Source organism: Rattus norvegicus, chromosome 3 (assembly GCF_036323735.1).
Source record: "Rattus norvegicus strain BN/NHsdMcwi chromosome 3, GRCr8, whole genome shotgun sequence".
NCBI lineage: Eukaryota > Metazoa > Chordata > Mammalia > Rodentia > Muridae > Rattus > Rattus norvegicus.
Window position 1 is genome coordinate 157,872,035 of NC_086021.1, and position 26,224 is coordinate 157,898,258.

The 26,224-nt window shown below is 38.7% G+C and overlaps 1 protein-coding gene across 1 annotated transcript; it reads right to left on the minus strand.

Annotated features, from left to right (window-relative positions):
• Positions 1 to 20,625: 20,625 nt before the first annotated feature.
• Cyss (cystatin S) lies at positions 20,626 to 25,231 on the minus strand. The gene is made up of 3 exons (NM_198685.2): positions 24,960 to 25,231; positions 21,934 to 22,047; positions 20,626 to 20,932 (listed from the first exon to the last, which is right to left on the minus strand). The coding sequence occupies exons 1-3, from the start codon at positions 25,185 to 25,187 to the stop codon at positions 20,849 to 20,851; spliced, it is 426 nt and encodes a 141-aa protein (NP_941958.1). The 5' UTR covers positions 25,188 to 25,231; the 3' UTR covers positions 20,626 to 20,848.
• Between the last annotated feature and the right edge of the window lie 993 nt (positions 25,232 to 26,224).

Here is a 26,224-nt window from a genome sequence, read left to right on the forward strand (position 1 = left end):
CACATGGTGGCTCACAACCATCTGTAATGGGACCTGATGCCCTCTTCTGGTGTGTCTGAAGAGCTGCAGTGTACTCATATAAATAAAATAAATAATTATAAAGCAAAAGATTTGTGGACAAATAAAAGACACTGAATAGCCAACACAACATTTAAGGAGAGTAGAGTGAGAGGAGCGACATTACCTTATTTCTGACTTATTATAAGCTTACAGTTATCAGACAGTGTGGTGCTGGCAAAGAATAAACAAGCAGATCAACATAAGGGAATATGGAACCCAGAAATAGTCCTGCATGCACATGCTGTATTGATTTGGACAAAGGAGAAAATAATACGACAGATTATTATTAAAAAATACTTTGCAGCAGACAGTGCTCGAATGAATAGACACTGTCAGACAAAACAGAGAAAGCACAGGTATTTACTCAGAATTATATATCACTGTGGCAGGTGGAGGGGCTCGGTCTGTAAAGTGCTTATCATGCATGAGGACCTTAGTTTGGTCTTCAGAACTTCATCCAAAATAGTAGTGTGGCAGCAAGCCCCTGCCATCCCAGCTCTGAGGAAACAGAGATAGACAGATTCCTGCAATGCCTGCCAGCCTATCTGTCCTGAGTGGTAATCTCTAGGCCAGTGACAAACCTTTCTCACCTCAGAGGACAGCACTATTGAGCATAACAGACAAGGTTCACCTCTCTGACTTCCATGCACATGTACCTTAGGGGTTTACTGCTGTGGACACACACCATGACCAAGGCAACACTTTTAAGGGCAACATTTAGTTGGTGCTGATTTACAGGTTCAAAGGTTCAGTCCATTATCATCAGGGTGAGAGGATTGCAGTATCCTGGAGGAGCTGAGAGTGGTACATCTTCATCCAAAGACAGACAGACAGGAGAAGACTTGCTTCCTGGAAGTTAGGAAGAAGCCCTCTCAAAGCAACCCCCTCCACAGTGCTACACTTCCACCAAAGCCACACCCACCCAACAAGTCCACACCTACTTCAACAAGGACACACCTTCTAATAGTACCACTCACTGGGCCAAGCATTTTCAAACCACTACAACATGTATATACACACACACACACATGCATTCTCATTTCATCTACAAGAACATACAGGCATGCATGCATGCATACATACACACACACACACACACACACACACACACACACACACACACACAGTCCTTTACCCAAATATTAAATACAAGACTATAAGATTTAAGAATATGTGTTAGAAAGCTTAGATTATTCTGAGTATAACATTGACATTTTAGACACACCAGCAAAGGCTCAATCCATGAAAAAATTGATATATCAAAATTTAGTAAGTGTATAAACTTCTAACACTTTGAAAGAAAATGTCAAGAAAACCAGTTGACAGAAACTGAGATTAAATGTTTATGAAAGGCACATATGAAATAAGAGTGTGATCCAAAATATACAAAGAACTTTGAAACTCAAAGGACTTGATAAGTGTAATGTAGGAGATGACACCAAAGAAAACACAAGGAGATGAAGAACCTAGGAAAAGATCACAAGAAAACTGCAAATTGAAACACCCATCTGTGCCACAGTCTGCTGCAGCAGCCCACATTTAGAAGACCAACAGAAAAGGCCATTGAGGAGGGGCAGAGCAACCAGAACTCATTTCTTGCTGGTGGACATGCAAAACTGTCTTGATCAATTTTGTAAAGTGGTTGGTCAATCAATTTCTTATGGAATAGAACATGTATTTATCATAGGATTCAACGACTGCACTCTTTAGTTCTCACACAAATGAACTAGGAACATTACTGCATGAAATTTTTCACATGCCTGTTTGGGCAGCTTAATTTAAAACTAGCCATAGAGAAAGCAATCAAGGTATCTTTCAACATATGAATTGGTAATCTGTGGCATAGCCAGAGAAGAGAATATTACCCAGGAATGAAAAAGGAGCTGCCAAACTGCAGAAAAGACATGGCAGGAAGAACAACAATATCAACCAAGCAGACCCCCAGAGCTCCCTGAGAGTACACATGGGGAGATTCATGGATCCAGCTGCATATGTAACAGAGGATGGCATTGTATGGCATCTATAGGAGGAGAAAAAAGCCCTTGTTCTTGTGAAAGCTCATTTCCCTAGTGTAAAGGGATGCTAGGGTGTTCAGGTAAGGATGGGCGCAAGGGGGAGCATCCTCATAGAAGCAGGGAGAGGGAGGATGAGAAAGGGGGATATTTGAAATGTAAATACATAAACTATCTAATAAAAAAACATAAACATATAAAAAATATTGAATCAGATGGAGCCTTCTATAAAGCCACAATAACTCTTATACCTAAACGTCACAAAGACCCAAAAAAGAAAGAGAACATCAGACCAATTTCCCTTCTGAATATCGATGCAAAAATACTCAATAAAATTCTTGCAAACAGAATCCAAGAGCGCATCAAAACAATCATCCATCATGATCAAGTACATTTCATTCCAGGAATGCAGGAATGATTTAATGTATGGAAAACCATCAACATATTCCACTATATAAACAAATTGAAAGATAAAAAACCATATGATCATTTCATTAGATGCTGAGAAAGCATTTGACAAAATTTGAAACCCCTTCATGATAAAAGTCTTGGAAAGAACAGGATTTCGAGGCCCATACCTAAACATAGTAAAAGCTATATACAGCAAACCAGTAGCTAATTTTAAACTAAATGGAGAGAAACTTGAAGCAATCCCACTAAAATCAGGGACAGACAAGGCTGCCCACTCTCTTCCTACATATTGAATATAGTTCTCGAAGTCCTAGCCAGAGCAATCAGGCAACAAAAGGAGATGAAAGGGATACAGATTGGAAAAGAAAAAGTCAAAATATAACTATTTGCAGATGACATGATAGTATATTTAACTGATCCCAAAAGATCCACCAGAGAACTACTGAACCTGATAAACACCTTCAGCAAAGTGGTTGGGTATAAAATTATCTCAAATAAATCAGTAGCCTTCATCTACACAAAAGAGATACAAGTCAAGAAAGAAATTAGGAAAATGACACCCTTCAAAATCGTCTGAAATATTATAAAATACCTCGCTGTGACTTTAACCAAGCAAGTGAAAGATCTTATGATAAGAACTTCAAGCCTCTGAAGAAAGAAATTGAAGAAGATCTCAAAAGATGGAAAAACTTCCAATGCTCATGGTTTGGAAGGAATATAGAAAAATAGCCATTATGTCAAAAGAAATATACAGATTCAGTGCAATTCCAATCAAAATTCCATCTCAATTCTTCATAGAGTTAGAAAGAGGCATTTCCAAATACATTTGGAAGAACAAAAAGCCCAGGATAGGAACAACTATACTTACCAAGAAAAGAACTCATGGGGGAATTACCATCCCTGAATTCAAGCTGTATTACAGAACAATAGTTATAAAAAAACTGTATGGTATTGGTACAGAGACAGGCAGGTATATCAGTAGAATGGAATTGGAAACCCAGAAATGAATCCACACACCTCCACACACCTATGGTCACTTGATTTTTGATAAAGTATGTAAAACCATCCAATGGAAAAAGGATAGCATTTTCAACAAAGGGTGCTGGTTTTACTGGAAGTCAGCATGTAGAAGAATGCAGATTGATCCATTCTTATCACCATGTACAAAGCTTAAGTCCAAGTAGATCAAGGACCTCCACATCAAACTAGATACACTAATAGAAGAAAAAGTGGGGCAGAATCTTGAACACATGGGCACTGGAGAAAATTTCCTGAACAAAATACCAGTGGCTTATGATGTAAGATCAAGAATCGACAAATGAGATCTCATAAAACTGCAAATTTTCTGTAAGACAAAGGGCACTGTTGTTAGGACAAAATGGCAACCGGCAGATTGGAAAAAGATCTTTACCAATCTTACAACTGATAGAGGGCTTATATCCAAAATAAACAAAGAACTCACGAAATTAGACTGCAGGGAGACAAATAACCCTTTTTTTTTAAGATTTTTTTATTTTATGTATGTGAGTACACTGTCGCTGTCTTTAGACACACCAGAAGAGGGCATCGGATCCCATTACAGATGGTTGTGAGCCACCATGTGGTTGCTGGGAATTGAACTCAGGACCTCTGGAAGAGCAGTCAGTGCTCTTAACCACTGAGCCATATCTCCAGCCCAACAAATAACCCTTTTAAAAGTGGGGTTCAGAGCTGAACAAAGAATTCACGGCAGAGGATTACAGAATGGCTGAGAAACACCTAAACAAATGTTCAACATCTTTAGTCATAAGGGGAATGCAAATCAAAACAACCCTGAGATTCCACCTCACACCAGTCAGTATGGCTAAGATCAAAAACTTAGGTGACAGCACATGCTGGCGAGCATGTGGAGAAAGAAGAACACTCCTCCATTGTTGGTGGGATTGTACAACCATTCTAGAAATCAGTCTGAAGGTTCCTCAGAAAATTGGACATTGAACTACCTGAGGACCCAGCTATACCTCTCTTGGACATATACCCAAAAGATGCCCCAACATATAACAAAGACATGTGCTCCACTATGTTCATAGCAGCCTTATTTATAATAGCCAGAATCTGGAAAGAACCCAGATGCCCTTCAACAGAGGAATGGATACAGAAAATAAGGTAGATCTGCACAATGGAATATTACTGAGCTATCAAAAACAATGTCCTTATGAAATTCATAGGCAAATCGATAGAACTGGAAAATATCATCCTGAGTCAGGTAACCCAATCACAGAAAAATATACATGGTATGCACTCTTTGATAAGTGGATATTAATCCATATTCTTGAATTACCCACAGAACACATGAAACTCAAGAATGATGCCCAAAATGTGGATGCTTCACTCCTTCTTTAAAATGGGAACAAGAATATCCTAGAGAGGGGATAGAGAGGCAAAGTTTAGAACAGAGACTGAAGGAACAGCCATTCAGAGCCTTCTGTACAAGTGGCCCATACATATACAGCCACCAAACTAGATATGATGGATGAAGCAAAGAAGTGCAGGCTGACACGAACCGGATGTGGATCTCTCCTGAGAGACACAGCCAGAATACGGCAAATACATAGGCGAATGCCAGCAGCAAACCAAGGAACTTAGAATGGGACGCCTGTTGAAGGATTCAGAGAAAGGACTGAAAGAGCTTGAAGGGACTTGAAACCCCACATGACCAAAAATGCCAACCAACCAAAGCTTCCAGAGACTAAGCCACGACGCAAAGTCTATACATGGACTGACCCTGAGCTCCAACTGCATAGGTAGCAATGAATACTCTAGTAAGGGCACCAGTGGAAAGGGAATCCCTACGTCTTGCCAAGACTGAACCCCCACTGAACGGGATTTTTGGCGGGGAGGATGCTAATAGGAAGGGAGGAGTATGGGGGGAATACCCATATAGAAGTTGAGGGGGAGTGGTTAGGGGGATGTTGTCCTGGAAACCGGGAAATGGATCACGATTGAAATGTAAATAAGTAATACACAATTTAATAAAAATGGAGGAAAATAACAATAACAACAACAAAAACCTGTATGGTATTGGTACAGAGACAGGCAAGTAGATTGATGGTCAGAATTGAAGACCCAGTAATGAACTCACACACTTATGTTCACCTGATCTTTGACAAAGGCATTAAATAATCAATGGAAAGAAAGACATTTTCAACAAGTGATGCTGAAAGAACTAGAGGTCATCATACAGAAGAATGCAAATTGATGCATTCCTATCTCCTTTAACCAATCTCAAGCCCAAGTGGATGAAAGGCTTCTACATAAAACAAGGTACACTGAATCTAATAAAGAGAAATTGACAAAGAGCCCCAAACATATAGGTACAGGGGAATATTTTCTGGACAGAATACCAATGGCTTATGCTCTAAGATCAAGATCAACAAATGGGACCTCATAAAATTGTAAGGCTTCTATAAGGTCAAGAATTCGGGCAATTGGACAAAATGGCAACCAACAGATTGGGGAAAAGGCTTTACCAATGCTACATGTAATGAAGGGCTAATGTATAATATATATAAAGAACTCAAGAAGTAAGACTCTAGAGAATCAAATAATCCTATTAAAAATGGGGGAAACCACAAAATAAAAAATTCTTAACCAAGAAATATTGGATGGCTGTGAAGCACCTAAAGAAATGTTGAAAATCCTTATTCATCAGGGAAATCCAAATCAAAATAACCCTGAGATAACAACTCACACCAGTCAGAATGGCTAAGTTCAAAAACTCAGGTGACAGTAGATGCTGGTGAGGGTATAGAGAAATAGGAACACTCCTCCTCCATTGTTGGTGGTATTGCAAGCTGGTTCAAACATTCTGACAATCAGTCTGGTTGTTCCTCAGAGAACATTTTACTACCTGAGGACCTGTTATACCACTCCTGAGCATACACCCAGAAGATGCTCCAACATATAACAAGGACACATGCTCCACTATGTTCATAGCAGCCTTATTTATAATAGCCAGAATTTGGAAAGAACACAGATATCCTTCAACAGAGAATGAATACAGAAAACATGGTATATTTACATTATGGAATACTACTCAGCTATTAAAAACAATGACCACATGAAATTCTTAGGCAAATGGATGGAGTTAGAAATTATCATCTGGAATGAGGTAAACCTGTCACGAAAGAACACATAGGGTATGCACTCACTGGTAAGTGGATATTCGCCCAACTGCTTGGAATACCTGAAAAAAATTCACAGATCATATGAAGCTCAAGAAGATGCAGACCCAAATTTGGATTCTTTTTTCATTATAAGAAGGGAGAAAAAATGCTTATGGTAGTAAATACAGGGATAAAAAATGGAACAGGGACTGATGAAAAAGTTATCCCAAGACTGCCATACCATGGGATCCATTCTATATGCAGTCACCAATGCAGTTATTATTGCTGATGCCAAGAAGTACTTGCTGACAGGAACCAGATATGTGTGTATTCCTCATAGGCTCTGCCACAACCCTATTGATACAAGTGAGGGTGGTTGCAGCTAACCATTGGACTGAAGAAAAGGACCCCAATGAAGAAGGTAGAGAAAAGGCTGAAGGAGCTGATTGGATTTGCAACACCACAGGAAGAACAACAATATCAACCAACTAGACCCTACCAGAGCTCCCAGGGACTAAATCACTAATCAATGAGTACACATGGAGGGACCCATATCTCCAGTAACATATTTAGCAGAGGATGTAATTGTCCAATATCAATAGGATGAAAAGTCCTTATTCCTATGAAGGATCATTTTCCAATGTGGGATAATGCCAGGGCATTGAGGTAGGAGTGGGTGAGTGGAAGTGGAAGCATCCTCATAGGAAGCATGGGGAGGAAGAGGAGAGTATGGGAGAAGGTGGAAACAGGATAACATTTAAAATGTAAATATATAAAATATCCAAGAAAAAAATTAAAGGATCAATGAATTCATGAAATTAGCAGGCAAATTGATGTAGAAAGTATCATCCTGAGTGAGGTATTCCAGTTCCAAAGAACACACATTGTATGTATTCACTGAGATGGTGATTTTAGACCAAAATCTCATAATACTCACAATACAACCCAAAAACCATGTGCAGCTTAAGAAGAAATACCATAATGTACATGCTTCAATTCTACATAGAACAGGGAAGAAAATAACCGCAGGAGGTAAAGGGAAGGAGGGAACTTGAAAAGAGAGAGGAGGGGGAAAGAAAATAGTGGGCAGGAACAGGTATTGAAAGGGACAGGAGAGATGTACAGAGGATCAGGAAAGTTAATAGAAACTGGGTGATGGAGAGCTGAAGGTAAGAAGTAGAATGTCTCAGACTCCAGGGAAGTGAAAGGCTCCTAGGACCCAAAACTGATATTAGTTAAATAACCCAACAAAAGGAGATACAACTTGTACCGACCACCTACAGTAGAATTGGCCCACAGATGAGGGATGAGGACATCCACATATCTCAAAATTTTTAAACCAGAAATTTTTCAGTCAAAATGAAAGACAGGGACAAAAAAATGGAACAGAGACATAATGAAAGGCCATCCAGAGACTACTCCATCTAGGGATCTGTAACATCTACAGATACCAAACCCCCACACTATTGCTGATACCAAGAAGCACTTGCAGGCAGGAGCCTGGCATGGCTATTCTCTGAGGGGTTCTACCAGTACCTGACAAATACAGATGTAGATACTCACAGACAACTATTGGACTGAGCTCAGGGACTCCAATAAAAGAGCTAGAGAAGGACTGAAGGAGTTCAAGGGGGAATGCAACCACATAGGAAGAACAATATCAGCTAACATGAACCATACCCAGCTTCCATGTTCTAAAATCCCGAGGAAGGAATATACATGGAGGGAATCATGGCTCCAGATACATGTATAGCATAGGATGATTGTATTGATATCAGTGGGAGGGGTGGTACTTTTCCTGTGGAGGTTTGATTCCCTAGCCTAGTGGATGCTATAGCAGTGAAGCATTAATGTGTGAGGCAGTAGAGGAGCACTTTCATAGAGGCAAAGTGGAGGAGATAGAGGGGGAATGGGAAGTGGGAGTTGTCGAGGTGTAACCAGGAAAGGGGGTATCATTTTAATGTAATTGAATGAAATGATTAACTGAAAATAGGTGTCCTGATCATTATTCTTTATTTAGCCAAATGCCAGATATCCGAAACAAATGGAACACTACATGCTGCTGAGAGAAAGAGTAAAGTACCATACCTCCTTGATAAATATCCAAGATGATGACAGAAGCTATAAATTATTAGAGTAGCATTTTTTTCTTTCCTGAATTACCATAGAATTTTAATTCCTAGGTAACAGGGTACGTATTCAGGTAATGGATAACAACTACTTCTCTGTCATAAAGGATGATGATGCAATACCTCCTCACTCCATCATCTAAAACTCTGTTTCAGAAACCTGGGAAAACCTGTGATGGGATATGTGAATAATATTGGTAGTTCCTGCATGACTAATTGTTGTGTTGTGAACCCTACAACACAAAGACTCTACACGGAATCTCTGTGACCTGCCTTTAGATAAGAACTAGATCAGATGGAATTTGAACTTTGAAAGATCAATCATTGTCTCTCTTTTTAAAATAATTATTCTCCAGTACCATTCTGCAATCGAACTGAATTTATGGCTGATATTCTCAGAAGGAACAAATGTCTCCTCAGAATTTTGTAAGCTTGTAGTTATTATGAACTTGTATGCTTGGATTTGGAGCACCATTCACTACTACTCATATGCAAATTCTGTATCAGATATTGAAAGGAAGCATGGCCTCACTCCTGCATCCACAGTTATACCCAGAAACCAGTCTTCTGGTCTCCCACGTTCTCTTCAGCACAGTTAGGACAGATTGTGACTTGGAATCATCCTCTAATCTAAAATGTGATATGCACATGAATGTGACACCATGAACGTGTTTCTAAAGATCATTCAGATTTAAAGGGCAGACATTACAAAGTTGGCTTCCTATTTAGTTGAGACCTCTTTTGTTATGTATGCTGTTATGTATCCATCCTTTTAAGAAAGAAGTCTGGATAAATGGAAGAAATGTGTGTTCTTTTGGGTTATGGGATTTTTCTGGGACTAAAATAACTGTCAGTTACCAGCTTAGAGATTTAATAAAGTACACCATGCCTTCCTTCTCCTTGTGTGCTGCAGGTTGCAGACTTGGGTTAGTCTTGTGCTATAGCCTACTCGCTTCACTTTTCCTAAAAAGAAACCTGCATTTCTGTCCAGAAAACTGTTTATTTGTAACATCCTGGCTGGCTTCTCCAACCTGCCTTCTCTTCCTAAGTCTATGAAAAGTCCTTTGCTCTAATTCATGAGAGAAAATTTCTTTTTTTTTTATTAACTTGAGTATTTCTTATATACATTTCAAGTGTTATTCCCTTTCCCGGTTTCCGGGCAAACATCCCCCTCCCCCCTCCCCTTCCTTATGGGTGTTCCCCTCCCAACCCTCCCCCCATTGCCACCCTCCCCCCATAGTCTAGTTCACTGGGGGTTCAGTCTTAGCAGGACCCAGGGCTTCCCCTTCCACTGGTGCTCTTACTAGGATATTCATTGCTACCTATGAGGTCAGAGTCCAGGGTCAGTCCATGTATAGTCTTTAGGTAGTGGCTTAGTCCCTGGAAGCTCTGGTTGCTTGACATTGTTGTACTTTTGGGGTCTCGAGCCCCTTCAAGCTCGAGAGAAAATTTCTTATAAGGTATGCCCAGAAGAAAAAAAGTTATAAGAAAGGTGTTTAGCGACAGACCCTGGAAATTTTGGTTTTCTAGCTTTATAGGTGAAAGTGGAAGTATGTGTGATCCTTCCTGAACATACTGACACTTCTATCTAATGTATTTGCAAAGTTATAAACCTCACCTAAATAATTTTAAGTAATCAAGCTCTTCTCTCTATAAAGTATAACTGTAACTAAATAATACATTGATGTGATATTGTGTGAAACCTAAGAAACATGTATGAAGACATAATCTGAGTTGAACAACAAGAAAAATTCATATCAGACACCTTGTCATGGAATGTTTGTATGTGTATTTAGAAGTAGTCTGAATTGCTCAGTACATTGAACTGAGGTTCAAACACAAGAAGTCTGTTATAAGATCTTTTGATCCTTTTGTCTGCTGGACAGGAAGAAGTAGCTTCAGGTTAGTTTACAGTTTGAAACTTCTTAATTATAACCTGAGTGTCTGCCAGAACATGATGCCAAGTGGGCCCAAACATATTACCCAATACCCAATAACACAGAAAGGGAAAACATGTCTGCTTCTCTCCATCCTCAACTTTATTTTAAAAAGAGACTGATATAAAGGAATATAAACTGTTTGGTGTTTAACATAAAAAGAAATGACTCACCTACATATGCCCAAATCACTTAGTGGAGATTATGATATCCACACCTTGGGTACCAAGGAATCTCATATGTAAAGTTTTCTAAATTTTCTATTTCTGTGCAGGAAAGGTTTAGGCACATATGGGAAGCATAGATGGAAAGTTTTACCTTGTCACAAACAGTCCAAGACATGACGGTATCATGCAGAGCCAAGCAAAGTATATTACTATTCATGTTCTGCTATTGGGATCAATCAGGATGTCTAGGATCACAATGCAGGATTCTATGTATCCATCCATTCTCTGTTCTCAGTACTACACTAGTGCCTACACAAGACATGTAAGACAGACTAGGTCCTCACAGTTGACATTGATAATACTCCCTTATTCATGTGCCATCCTGAACCACATACCCTCATAACAATATTTGCTTTTGGATTTTGGGTTTCTGGACTTGGGGACTTGGGATGTAACACCTGGCCAGTAAGTGGCTAGCCAACATGTCTCATGAAGAGAAATCAAGACTTTGTATTTCTGTGTACATATTTCACCTTTATGATAATTCATTCTAAATATTAAGATACAGTTACATAATATAACTCCTAAAAATCCAAGCAGCTGTGTATAGAATAGGGTTTTCAGTGGATGTCATTACACTGTGAGGTTGTATTTTTCATTAATTATTTACTTTCTCTCCATTGTGGTTGCAGCTTCCTTTCCTTCCTCTCATCGGCTCTCCCCTTCTTCCTCTCCTCCTCTCTTCCTCTCTTCCTCCCCCCCTCTCTTTCATTAACCAATAACCTTGGCATTTCATTGAAAATAAGAGGATGAGAGTGCTCCCATGTATGTCAACTTACCTTGGGATAATATGGTAAACAAAATTGAGTGCATCTTCTATACCGGAGGCTAGACAAACAAGCCCAGATAAAGGAAAGAAATCCAAAGAAAGGCAGCAGAGTCAGAAACAACCCTGGTTCCTTCACTTAGAGGCCCACTTGAAGACCAAGCTGTACATATGTTACATATGTGCAGAGTTCATGATCTCTAGTTAGTTAGTTAGTCTCTGTGAAGCATTATAGGCATCCATTAGTTTTTTCTGAAGGTTTTCTTGGAGTGTCCTTGATCGAGCTGGCTCATTAGATCTCCTTCCCATCTTCCACAGGATTTCCAGGTTCCTATTTATGTCTATTGGGTCTTTACCTCTGTTTCCATCATTTTTTGTGCAAAAAAGAGACAGTTATAGTAGCTTCTTGCTTGCAAGTATAACAGCATATGATTAATACTATAAGGAATGGGTTCTTTATCAGGACATGATCTCCAATTGGGCCACTCAGTGGTTGTACATTCCCTCAATATTTGCTCCATCTTTATTCCAGCATATTTTGTCGGCAAGACAAATTGAGTGTAAGGTTTTGCAGCTGTGTTTGTACCCTAATCCCTCTACTGGAAGTCTTGCCCGATTATAGGAGCTGTCCATTTAAGATTCCATATTCCCCATTGGTAGCAGTCTTTGGGAGGGGCACCCACATTGCTTTCCCATTGTAAGACCATTCTACTTCTATCTTCCAGTTCTCTCTCTCCATCCTTCCATATTTTATCCTTCCCATTCACATACACAACCCTTCTCTCACCCAGTTGCCTCCATCTATCTACTGCCCCATATATCCATTATACCTCACCTTCTCAGTGAGATTCAATAGTCCTGCCATGTGTCTGCTTGTTATTTAGCTTTTTGGGGTCTGTGTATTGTAGCATGGTTATTCTGTATTGGAGGACAATTATGACTATTATGTGAGCACATACATACCATATTTGTCTTTATATGATGGGACTACCTTGCTCAGAATTACTTTTCTAATTACAACCAATTGCCTACAAATATCATAGTGTCCTTATTTCAAATAGCTGAGAAATATTTCAGTGTGTAAATGTACCACATTTCTTTATGCATTATTCAGTTGACAAACATCTGGGTTGTCTCCAGTTTCTGGCTATTATCAATAAAACTACTAGAATCATAGTTTAACAAGTGTCTCTGTGGTACAGTAAAGTGCCTTTTAGATCTATCACAAAGAGTAGTATAGTTGGTCTTGAGCTAGTAGTATTTCTATATTCATGAGAAATCACCATGACGATTTACAAATCAGTTGACAAATTTGCATTTCACCAGCAAGGGAGTATTGTTCCTGTTGCTCCACATTCTCACCAGCATGAAGTGTCTCTTAGGATTTTTTTATCTTAGCCACTCTGGAATCTCAGAATTATTTTGATTTTCATCCCTCCATGATTGAGGATGCTGAACATTCCTTTATGTGCTTCCCAGCCATTGTATAATACTGTGTTGATATTCCCTGCTTAAATGTGTATGTCATTTTCAATTGGGTTATTTCATTTGATAATGATAAATTTCTTGAAATCTTTATGTATTTTGCAAATTATTCCTCTTTCACATGTAGGACTGATGAAGATATTTTTTCTATCTGTACACTGCCACTTTATACTTTGTTGTAAATTTTGGCTTTATAGAAGTTGTTGAGTTTCATGAGGTACCACTTATTAATTGTTGATGTTTATTGCTGAAGTGTTAGTGTACTGTTCAAGAAATTGTGCCTGTTGCCAATATGTTCAAGACGATTTTCCGCTTCAGTTCTAACAGATTTAATATATTGGGTTTTATATTCAGGTCTTTGATCACTTTACATGAGCTTTGGACAGAGTGACAATATGGATCTACATGGTTTTCATCTACATGCACATTTCCAGTGATTCTAGCATCATTTGTTGAAGGTGCTTTCTTTTTTCATTGAATGGATTTGCTTCTTTATTAAAAATCAAGTGTTCATAGGTATGTAGGCCTATCTCTCTCTTTCTTTGATTCAATTCCACTGATGAATCTGTTTGTTGTTATGTGCATACCATGAATTATGATCAGGGATTTTATATCCTGTGTAATAATTCAATAAGAAATTTTCATAATTGTTATTTCAAACTGAACAAGGCGCTGGTGTGTATTTTTGCCACATCCTCATAGTTCTTGATGCAATTGAATGACATCTACGATGACCCATTTCCTAGCTATTATGAATGGAGCAGCTATAAATGTTCAAAAACTTATACCTTTACTTTAACACAATATTTTTGCTTCACCAGGAGTGAAATATTGGGTTATGTTATAATATGAATACATATTGAGATTGTCTTCTTTCTTGTTAAAAATATACGATCTGTTGTTTTTTTATTACATGTATGTTTTCTGGAGTGCCTGGTGTGTGTGTGTGTGTGTGTGTGTGTGTGTGTGTGTGTGTGTGTGTGTGTGTGTGTGTACTTATGCACATTATGGGCAGATGAGTATAGTTACCTTGAAAACCAGAGGCTTTCTTTGCACTTAGCTGGAGTTATAGAAGATTGTCAGCTATTTGACTTGTTTAAATTGTGGAAAACTTTTCTGGAAGAGCATCAGAATCCAGGGTAGACTAAAGTAGGCAGCAACGGTTGGAGTTGGGTGTTCTAGGGGCAAAAGTTAGAATTGCTGAGGAAAATGTTGGTTAATAATTTGTAATTTTTCTCTTCCATTAAATTTTTGCATTTCAAAGGACAAAAGCTGCTGTTTTCTTGTAATTAACTCCTGCAGTTATCAGCAAGAGAAAAACAAGATGTGGAAGTTATTGAATGTTTTCTCATTGGCTCAAGGAGCCCTTCCTGGTTAGTCAAGAGACACAAAGTTCATTAATTCTTCATGAGCCAAAGAGAAAAAAGGAATAAACAAAGAAAAAGGAAGGAAGGAAGGAAAGAATGAATGAAAGAAAGAAAGAAGGAGGAGAACATGGTCAGATATTGGGTGGGGGAAAAGGACTATAGTGCTGAGGACTATTAGAAAGGCAACTTCAGAAGGTAGTAATAGGGACCCCATAGAATGTACCAGAGGTCTGGGATGTCAAAGAGTTCCAGGATTCAAACAGAGGCACCTTAGAAGATATACCTACAATGGAGAGAAGAAACTTGTAGAGTATGCCTTCAGCAGAAAGACAGGGCATCAAATGAGGCAAGGGGTTGCCATTTTACGGTCAAAAACACTGATCCAGAATTATTCCTGTCTGAAAGAACTGCAGGGACAAAAATGGAGAAGAGTTTAAGGAAAAGGAGATCAGGGACAAATCCAAATTTGGATCCATCTCAAGCAAAACTGTTCACATGTTCTTCCCTTAATGGTCCCTGACTAAACATGAAATATCTATTACTAACTCCATTAGTTCATTATAAGTTTAAGGCGATAATTTTGTCACAAATTAGCATGGATTTATGAAGAGATAAAACATCTAACTCATGTGTTATTATTTTGAAGTTTTGTATAGATAAACTACTCAGTATTTCATATTCTATCCTTGCACCTACAATAAACTTTCCATTCACAGTTTAGGACTTTTAGTTAGAAGATAGCAGCCTAATTCCTACTCTATATGGAATGTCTTTTTGATTATAAATCTGTTGCAAGCCTGAGTTCATTTCCTAGTAATTAATTACTGACCCATGAATGTTTACAGAATTCTAATTGCAGATTTTATTCTATAGGGAGCTTGTAATTACTTGTATCAATCTAAGAGTTCTATAAAATCATTATCAGAATTTATGAAATCACTAATTCATCTATCAAGCACTGCTAAAGGAAAGTGGATCTTCAAATTGCTTCTGCAGAAAATCTACCCTACAGGGTGAGCTAAATTCCAAGACTTAGGCTATGAAACAGTGACAGGAAAGGCATACCATCAAGAAACAATGCTTACCACCACAGATGCAACACTGTAGGTCATCTCCAGAAAATTCTCTTGCCTTAGCCTTTCCTGATGGTTAGTGAGAGTTCTCAACCCTACCATTTCTTCTTTTATTCTTATATTTGCTTCATCTCACCTAAAATATTCTACAGTTTACTAAGTTAAATAGGTATATTCTATTACCTTGTACTTTCATTCCATCTTTGTATGTACAGGATGTAAGACCTTCTCCTTTATCAATTACATATATGGGCACATTTCTACACAGTGTTCTTAATAAAACTGATAGAAAAATTATTCTCAGATTACATCTTAGAGTGACCTAAGAATAAAGTTGAAGAAATCCATGTTGATTTTCACTTAGAAATATGGGTTTTACTTATGTATAATGTCACTCATATTACAAGTGGTATCAGTTTGTGTTGTATCTGATTCTTATACTGATAAATATTTCCATCATAGAAAAGAGTCCATCTACAACAAAAAGGACAAAACGAGTAAAAGAACATCCAAAACTCAAACAAAAATCAGGAGACTAGATGCCCTCTAAAGGAACCACTCCATGTAACACACATTTTTAAAAGCTTTCTTTATAGAACACCCTGTTTAATTGGATTTTAAACCTCATATTAATGTCAATTATAAATATAACTGAGTATTAAAGGTCATGTCACCAGTTTAGATGTGATCCACATGTCAATTGTTGCAGATTGTCTCCTGCATCCTTAAATTTTTAAATGTCTTAGATGAAATGCTCATGCGAGAATCATGGTGATCTTTACTGTCATTTGCTATGTTTTGACTGGTACCCCAAAAATACCTCTTCTATGTCTTCTGAACCCAAGAAAATTATTGATTGTTTCCAATATCTGTTTCAGACAGTCTACATTGATTAGTACTTCATGTGACTGCAAGAAATTTTTTCTTCATCATTTTTACTGGATATTTTATGTATTTACACTTCAGATGTTATCACCTTTCTCACTTTCCTCTCTGGAACTCCTCTCCCCCTGGTTCTATGAGGATATTCCCCCTTTTACCCACTCCCTCCCTCCCACCCTCCACCCCAACTCCCCCCTGGCATTCCCCTATACAGGGGAAAAGAGCCTTCCCATGACCAAGGGCTTTTCCTACCATTGGTGCCCAACAAGGCCATCCTCTGCTATATATGTAGCTAGAGCCATGGGTTCCTCCATGTGTACTCTTTGGTTGGTGGTTTAGTCCCTGAGAGCTCTGGGGGTTCTAGTTCATTGATATTGTTGTTCTTCTTATGGGGTTGAAAACCCTTTCAGCTCCTTTAGTCCTTTCTCTAACCCCTCCATTGGGGTCCCTGTGTTCAGTCTGATGGTTAGCTCCAAGCATCCAAACTTGTATCAGTAAGGCTCTGACAGAGCGTCTCAGAAGACATCCATATCAGGTTCCTGTCAGCAAGCACTTCTTGGCATCCCCTATAGTGTCTGGGTTTGGTGTCTATATGTGGGATGGATCCCCAGGAGGGGCAGTCTCTGGCCTTGCCTTCAGTCTCTGCTCCACTCTTTGTTCCCATATTTCCTTTAGACAGGAGCTCTTCTAGGTTAAGAATTTGGAGATGAGTTGGATGGTCCCATACCCCAACCAGGGGTATTGTTTAACCTCGGATATGGTGAGAATAGAATCATTTTTATTTCAAATTTTATTTTTTTCATTTTTTAAGTAATTATTTATTTTCATCTTTATTAAATTGGTTATTTCTTATTTACATTCAGATTGTTATTCCCTTTCCCAGTTTCTGGGCCAACATCCCCCTAACTCCTCCCCCTCCCCTTCTCTATGAGTGTTCTCCTCCCCATCCTCCCCCAATTACTGCTCTCCTGTCAACAATCACGTTCACTAGGGGTTCAGTCTTGGCAGGACCAAGGGCTTCCCCTTCCACTGGCGCTCTTACTAAGCTATTCATTGCTACCTATAAGGTTGGAGCCAAGGTACAGTCCATGTATAGTCTTTGGGTACTGGCTTAGTCCGTGGAAGCTCTGGTTGGTTGGCATTATTGTTCATATGGGGTCTCAAGCCCCTTCCAGCTCTTTCAGACCTTTCTAAGATTCCTTCAACGGGTGTCGTATTCTCAGTTCAGTGGTTTAATGATGGCATTCGTCTATGTATTTGCTGTATTCTGGCTGTGTCTCTGAGGAGAAATCTACATCTAGTTCCTGTCGGCCTGCACTTCTTTGCTTCATCGGTCTTATCTAGTTTGGTGGCTGTATATGTATGGGCCACATGTGGGGCAGGCTCTTTCTGCCTTTGTTCTAAACTTTGCCTCCCTATTCCCTGCCAAGGGTATTCTTGTTCCCCTTTTAAAGAAGGAATGAAGCATTCGCATTTTGGTCATCCTTCTTGAGTTTCATGTGTTCTGTGCATCTAGGGTAATTCGATGTTTGGGCTAATAATCACTTATCAATGAATGCATACCATGTGTGTTTTTCTGTGATTGGGTTACCTAACTCAGGATGATATTTTCCAGTTCCATCCATTGGCCTATGAATTTCATAAAGTCATTGTTTTTGATAGCTAAGTAGTATTCCATTGTGTAAATGTACCTCATTTTCTGTATCCATTCCTCCATTGAAGGGCATCTTGGTTTTTTCCAGCTTCTGGCTATTATAAATAAGGCTGCTATGAACATAGTGGAGCACTGGTCTTTGTTGTATGTGTAGCATCATCCTGAGTGAGGTAAACTAATCACAGAAAAACACACATGGTATGAACTCACTGATAAGTGGATATTAGCACAAAAGCTCCCATTACCCAAAATAAAATTCATGGACCACTTGAAACTCAAGAAGGATGAACAAAATGTGGATATTTCACTCCTTCTTAAAAAGGGGAACAAAAATATCTGTAGGAGGTCATAGGGAGGCAAAGTTTAGAGCAGAGACTAAAGGAATGTCCATTCAGAGGCTGCCCAACATGTGGTATATACATATACCAAAACTAGATAAGATGGATGAAGCTAAGAAGCACATGCTTACAGGCACCAGATATAGATCTCTCCTAAGAGACATAGGCAGAACATGGCAAATACAGAGGTAAATGCTAGCAGAAAGCCACTGAACTGAGAAAGGGATACCCACTGGAGGGATTAGAGAAAGGACTGAAAGAGCTGAAGGAGCTTGCAACCCCATAAGTACAACAATGTCTACCGACCAGAGTTTCCTGGAACTATATCACTAACCAAAGCCTTTGCATGGAGTGACCCATGGCTCCAATTGCATATGTAGCAAAGGATAGCCTTGCTAGGACTCAGTGAAAGAGAAACCCTTGGTCCTGCCAAGGTTGGACACCCAGTGTCACGGATGAGGTGGGGGCATGGTAAGGGGTTGGCTGGGGAAAGGAACCCCGTATATAAGGGGAGTAGTAGGGGTAAGGGGGCTGATAAACAGGAAACCAGGAAAGGGAATAACATTTGAAATGTAAATAAGAAATACCCAATTTTTTAAAAATAAAAAATAAAGTAAAAAAAACGATTTTATATTGTGAGAGTCAATTTATGATTGCATATACCTTCCTCATTTAGCCTGCACACTAAAAATTGTGTTGCACAGAAGCAGAGAAGGGCCATGTCAATTCTATCATTCCCTCTTCCACCACATCACACCAGCCAAGAATATACGTATTATTATAAGTGGTATTAGGCTTTGAATTTTATCACCCCTCTTTGCAATCCGGTTGAAGATTTACTAATGATTATCACACATACACCCATATGCTCAAACAAAAATATACCTTCCCTCTTTTCTTAAAGGTCCCTATGCATTTTGTCATAGAAATAGAATTCAGGAATCATCACATATCAATTCTATAGGAATATAGGATGAGAGAAAGGTTGTGTCTAATAGATGAATTCTCCTAGGATTAGTGTGTCACCACTATTGTTGGTGGCTATGGCACCTACCTTAATACATTATTTTTAAGGGAATAATTTGGTTGTACAGGAGTGGGGCTTAACACCATACAAGTTTGGATTGAGACCTGGAGACTCAATTGACACATACCTGAGACTTTGTCAACTTGCTTCTCACCATCAGACACCTGACCTGGACAATTTTTCATGCCCCCCACATAAGGAGAGAGGACCAATACTCAAGTAGACCCAGAAATGTGTTCTCCATTTTAATGATTTACCTAGATGCCCTGAGGGCTTAGGGAATAAACCTTGATTCCCAGTCATTCCTTCCTGCGAAAGGTATTTGCTATTCGATCAGACACAGAGAGGTAGGGTATTCATTTAATTTCTGCCGTGATCCATATATAAACAATTTAGAACCATGTCCTCTCTGTTTCAACTGCTGGAAGTATGGAAAATGTGAAAAAGGACTCAGCCTGCAGATACTTAGCTACAATTCTCATAGAAGACCCAACTACACTTCTAACATATCTCCTCCAAGCTAAAGATGATAACCAATGAGCAAATTGAAAACTCCCAGCTCTGTCCCCATGCTATTGGTTATACTCAGTGTGCAGTCCGAGGACAACATTCTTGAATTTTCAATGACTCCCAATGATGCCTGCAGGCCCCAGATACAGGGGACAAGGCCTGGAATTTTGAGGGCCTGATGCTCCTCATACAGGCTATAGTTTTATGTCCAAATTCAGAATGCATTTTCCTTCCAGGGAAATCATTCTCTAGTTATTCATTATAGCCCAAGACCCACTGGGTGGCAGCCTGAGGAAATGAAGTACATCATATCCTACCTATTTTACCTCCACAGGGCCATGCCCAGGGGCTGGCCCAAAGCACACAGGCAATCTACATGAGGACTTCGGCACAGTCCCCTTTTATACCGTCTCTCTGCTAAGACCCACTGTGTCAAAAATTGTTTTGTTTTATTCACTTTACATTCTTTATCTACTCTTCATTTTAGAGAATATCAGTGTCATAAGGCCTTTTGCTTGCTGTACACATATGGATGTGAGCCCTCATTAGGTGTTTTCCCATACCACAATGTTAGATAGACTGGAATTGCAGTCACACAAAGGAGCTGTTGGACATTTTATTGAGCAAGGAATGAGCAAGCAAATATGGGCATTTGTAGAGGAAGAATAAAGGGAGAGGTGCTTGGGTCTAACTCTAAGTGCACAGCAGTCTATTCCATTGCTAATATCCATGCTGGTAAGCATCCATCAAGGAAAGATCATCCACTGGAGTGATGAGGCATTGCCAGAGACATCTGCATCCTACACAGTAACACTTGACACTAATTCATATACTATGACAGCTGGAGCTCAGCAAGACAATATAATTCTCCCATGGGATATCATGAACCACGAAAGAGCAGAATTCATGCTAGAAAAGTAAACAAACAAGGTTGTTCAGTGCTGGAAAAATTTAGGAAGAAATTTGAAGCTAGAGCTGTTTGACAAAATTTGACTGGGGAATGTAAAACAACCCTCTGCCCAGTATAACAACACTCAGCCTTCTTACGTAGTGTCTGATGATCTACAACATAATTATGTCCATCCACCATATGATATCTGTCTACCTTTAAGGGCAACAGACTTTTCCTTTTTGTCAAAACATCCCTTTTAGAATACCCTATGACTCATTCTAGGATCTCAGAAGTCAAGAATATAGCATACATTCTGTACATAGGACCCTCTCACTCCCACACAGGGGACCTTCAGGCTCATGGGATACAGAAATCCCTGAAAGCTTCATAGTAGGGAAAGTGATATGAAGAGGAATTGCCACTTTACACAAATTCACTGTATCTCCAGTGTGCCACTATCAGGGGATAAGCCAGCATTGAGTGTAAAGAGCAGCACTGAAGGACTCGTTTCCTTTAGGGGTAATGTGGACAAAAGCTTCCCTTATAGGTGTAAACATCTCTTCTCAAAAATGCAAACTATTATTGCCTCTTCCATTTCAACCAAGCAAAACTACAGTCATCTCAGAGTACAGAATTCACAGTTCTCTATTTTTTTATGTCTAGATATATTGTTCCCCTTGTCTGCTACATATACTGTCAATTCTTAATGAATGCATTCTTAATTAAGTTCAACCTACTTACACATACACATTTCTCCCAGTGTCACTTATATACTATTTCCAATTCTTCCCAAGAATAGTCCAAACACACTTTAAATTACTTACACACAAACACACACACACACACACACACACACACACACACAGACACACACACACACACACACACACACTTTCTTCCCTGTTTGTAAATATTGTAATTGTGTATGAATATTACCACAAATATACTTTCACAAACTTACAAGCTTGCACATCCCTCTACTTGAACAAAATGTCTTTGGCATGTGTTATATCCATACCTCCTGCTGATCAGCCTCTTCATTTAAGGGACAGTTGGTCAAGTCACCCTGTGTCTTCAAACATATTGTTTTGCCTAGAATCACATCAAAGAAAAATTTGGTTCCAGCCACCACCTAAGGAGAAATGAAAGATTCACTTTTAACATTAATCTGAACTTCACATGAGCTCTTTTACATTTTAGTAAGTGAGACAGGACACAGAGAAAAGAGTGGTTCCAATACTTTGGAAAAGTACATAGCTTTGAGGAGTCAGCTGGCATGTATGCAATATAGATTTTGTATTAATCAATGCAAGGCTGATCATAGGGCCAGTGTTGTCTGGATCCTAAAGCACAGGACTAACTTTTGGCTCTAGCCACAAATGAAGAAGAAATTCTGTTCCGTTGAGTGATGTGTGAGAATTCACTATTAATTTTAACTAAATCCTTGTGAGAGGAGAAAATCCGTTCTTTCCTTATATTCCAACTCATCCATGCATGGACATGAACACATGGGATGCTTAACTTAAAGAAAGGTTCAACACAAACGAAATACACTTTTATATTGTCTCCACTTTAAATACAAATATTAAGAGGAATATTTTTGAGTGTGAAATTGTCAGATATGTTTTTTTAATTTTTATTTTAATACCTTTAGCTATTTTTACTACAGGGAATACTAGACTCATCCAGATAGATCTCTAGAGAAGAAAGTGGTGAGAGCAAAAAAAAGTATTAAGAACCCTGTGAGGTTTGGGGATTTAGCTCAGTGGTAGAGCGCTTGCCTAGCAAGCACAAGGCCCTGGGTTCGGTCCCCAGCTCCGACAAAAAAAGAAAAAAAAAAAAGAACCCTTGAGACCTTAAATGAATCCCATGCATTTTCTAGTATATCAACTAAATGAGGTTCACCTATACTATTAAGTGTGCAATGGTCTATGATTCTCTAGTAGTTTTCTCATAATATGCTTCAATGAAGATGTTGATCTAGAAATGTTTTTATTTAAGGGTCCTATTTTTCAGATGATAATTCACTACGCAAAAATAAGTCTAGAGAGCCAAGAAATACAATCATGTTGACAAAGAAACAAGAGCAGGACATAGAAGAAAGTGTCAGGCAAACACATGAAGTGAAAAAAGGATATCAGTGACATTTTGTTTAAGTATCTCCACTACGTAACTCTCATGACTACTCATTAGTTACATCATTTTAAAGATTCATGGATAGATTATGTGAGAGCACTCTCAAGAGACTCAGAATCCACTCAGATCTGCAACAGTTATTACATAAAAGCATGGAAAATTTCCTTAATAATCACTTATCTGTTTCTCATTAAAATTATGTTGGCAATCTAGAGGACCACACAGTGGTTTCCTTTTACACTTGTACCATAATTGAGTAATGCACAGTACAACTTCTGATCATGTGAAAATCCTGTAAACAGGAAGAACTCAGTTATTCTTTATATCTTTGATATTCAGGGTTAGAATGATAGAGTTTTCTCCTCTAACATTATGACACATTACTGTGTTTGTATTCATATTAGTAACACTGACCATGTGCTTGTGAGATGGTCTCGGTTAGATGGTTATATTTGGAGGGTTTTTAATATGATGAAGGACTGATAGTATATATTTTCTCATTGCTTCAATGTTGATCCTCTGGTTTAGCAGCCAATAATATGGACTTTTGGCCCCTTATTTTCTTTGCAAAATTCTCCTTTAGGTGCTCTCTATGCTGCTATGTTTAAGTAGAGTTCCCCATGGTCCTCTACACAAGTTTTGAGAGGATCATCCAGACTATGATCCAAAGATCAGATCTAGTGGAAGTAGAAGCAATTTTTCAAGTTGATTCCTTGGACAATCAAAGGTAAGCATGCAAAAAGAAGGTAAGGACCTCTAGAGTGGTTGTATTTCTACTACAAAAGGTCATAATTGGCATTCAACCTGAAGTAGCATTAGATCAAAAGAAATGATATTTTGTCTATATAGATATTTGCTATGATAGGTGATGATAGGTGTAAGCCCTGTTCTAAAAATGTGTTTTTACATGAGCATCATCATTTCTTAATACTTGTAATAGCTACATCATACTTCAGTGATATCACTTTAGGGGACCAAACCCTTCATACGCTGGGAAATATAGGCTTATCCTCATTGATGGGTTCAAGTGATTTACACAAAGTTCTGCAAATATTTAAACAAAGGAAACTCAGACAAAAGGAAGTTCTGAGCACATGAAGCCATTCTGAGAGTGGCTACTAAGGGATTCATGCAAATTGAGTCATCCTGTATATGAGAAATCTGTGTATAAATAAACGTTTGATTTATTTGTAAAAATATTTTAAAATATATAAAAATTGCATTTTACCTGATGGAAAATATTCACTGCACAGTTTGCTAACCAAACATTTAAAAATTGCTCACCCAGAGATGCATATTCTTGGGTCAATGGTGGAAGTTGGATCAAAGACAATCAAATATAGTAGTAAAGAACATAGGATGGATTGACAGAGAGCCCTTGTGCTATAGTTGTGAATTCTCTTGATATTTGTCCATTAACAAAATAAGAATTATATAAAAGACACTAAAAATTTCAAGAACAAATAGTAGTTGTGTTGAGAATTTACTTTTTTGGTCACACAATAATCTGTTGGCAATGTCTCTGGGCTGAAGACGGCAAATGCTAAAAAGATTTTCTCAGAAGACCTGTTGGAGAACCTCTGTTCTGGTGTGGCTGAGAAGTTTATCAAGAAACAGGCATGCCAACACTGAAAGCATATTCTTACATTTCAAAGGAGTGAAGCAGAGGTTATTGCAGTTTGGGTAAGCTCACCTACATGCACTTTTACAGGACAGAAAATATCTAAGGAAAAGACATACTGAAGTAAATAACATGCAAATACTGCCAATATGTCCACCTAAAATCACTACTTACAAAACAGACTAAAAGAGAGTCAGAGAGCAATAGGTTGGAGAGAATGTTAGATGGACTAAGGAGATATAGGTGTCCCTCTATAAGTCAGGGTCTCTCAATAAATAGTGACATACCTGCTTTTGGACATCCTTCACTTCCACCACACGGCTCAGGTACAAGTCACTGTTCTTTTCATTATATTCATTGACAGCATAGTTCAATGCTTCTGAGGCTCCTTCCTCCTCCATGCTAGACTTCTCTATGCCACCCAGAAAGTGACCTAGAACAGGACAAAGTCTCATGTTCAAAACTAATATAAAGGTAGTCAGTAGAAATAGTTGAGCATGGAGCAGGTAGGCCATGATCTTCTTAGAAATGGACTAGGATCCAAGACAAGGAGAGGAACTGCAGTAAACCTGGATTAGGCAGCGAGTACAGCTTGCAAGTGAGTTAGCCTTTTATCCTGTACTCTTGGTTTGCATTGGCTCCTTCCCAGTACCATATTTTTTTACCCTTTCCCCTCCTTTTTCTATTTCTGCACTCTATATTTGCTCTCTTCTCATTTCTCAAACTGGTTGCCAGATCTTCATCCTCTCTGTCTCTTTGTGGGCCACATCATCACATTCCCCAAATGCCCATATCTTCTGTATCTCCCTTATTTCGTATTTTTCCTCAGCTCCAGGTGATCTCTTCACCCTAACTTTCTCCACAAGTCTTAGTCTTCATATGTTGGCTCTCATAGGTTGGTATTCTTGCTTAACTGAAAATACCAACTTTCTCTGACCTTCAAATTCCTTCAACATCCAAGTTGAACCCTTGGTGTTCCAGAAATTCTTTCGTTTTTGCATCCTAACAGAGTAGTATCATCGAAGGTCAAGATAAACAATTCGAGGGGTTGTATTTCAGGAGATATGGGATCATTCATAATGTCCTATTCTGAAGCAAAACTTCTGAAACAACCTTTAACTTAGCCAAAGGGAAGTGAATTTTTCCACAAATATTAATACCAGTCATTGCGTACAGTGAAGGAAGCTACTTGAAGGTGGCTTTATGGCTTACTCTTTGGACAGAGGGCAAAGATAGGAAAAACTATCTGCCCTTTGACATTTGTTTATTTAACTTGAGAGGAATTAGATAGGTAGGAAAAATAGCAACAGGACTCGAGTGATGTCTCATAGGTCAAGAACACTTGATGTTCTTCCTGAAATCAGAAGTTAATTACTCAGATTCCAACTAAGGTAGTTGACAATTTTTAATGACCAGCTAAGTTGAAGCAATGCTTCTGGGCTCTAGGGTCACTTGTAAACACACACACACACACACACACACACACACACACACACACACACACACACACATTCACTCACTCCCTCAAACATGTACAAGCACAGACATACTT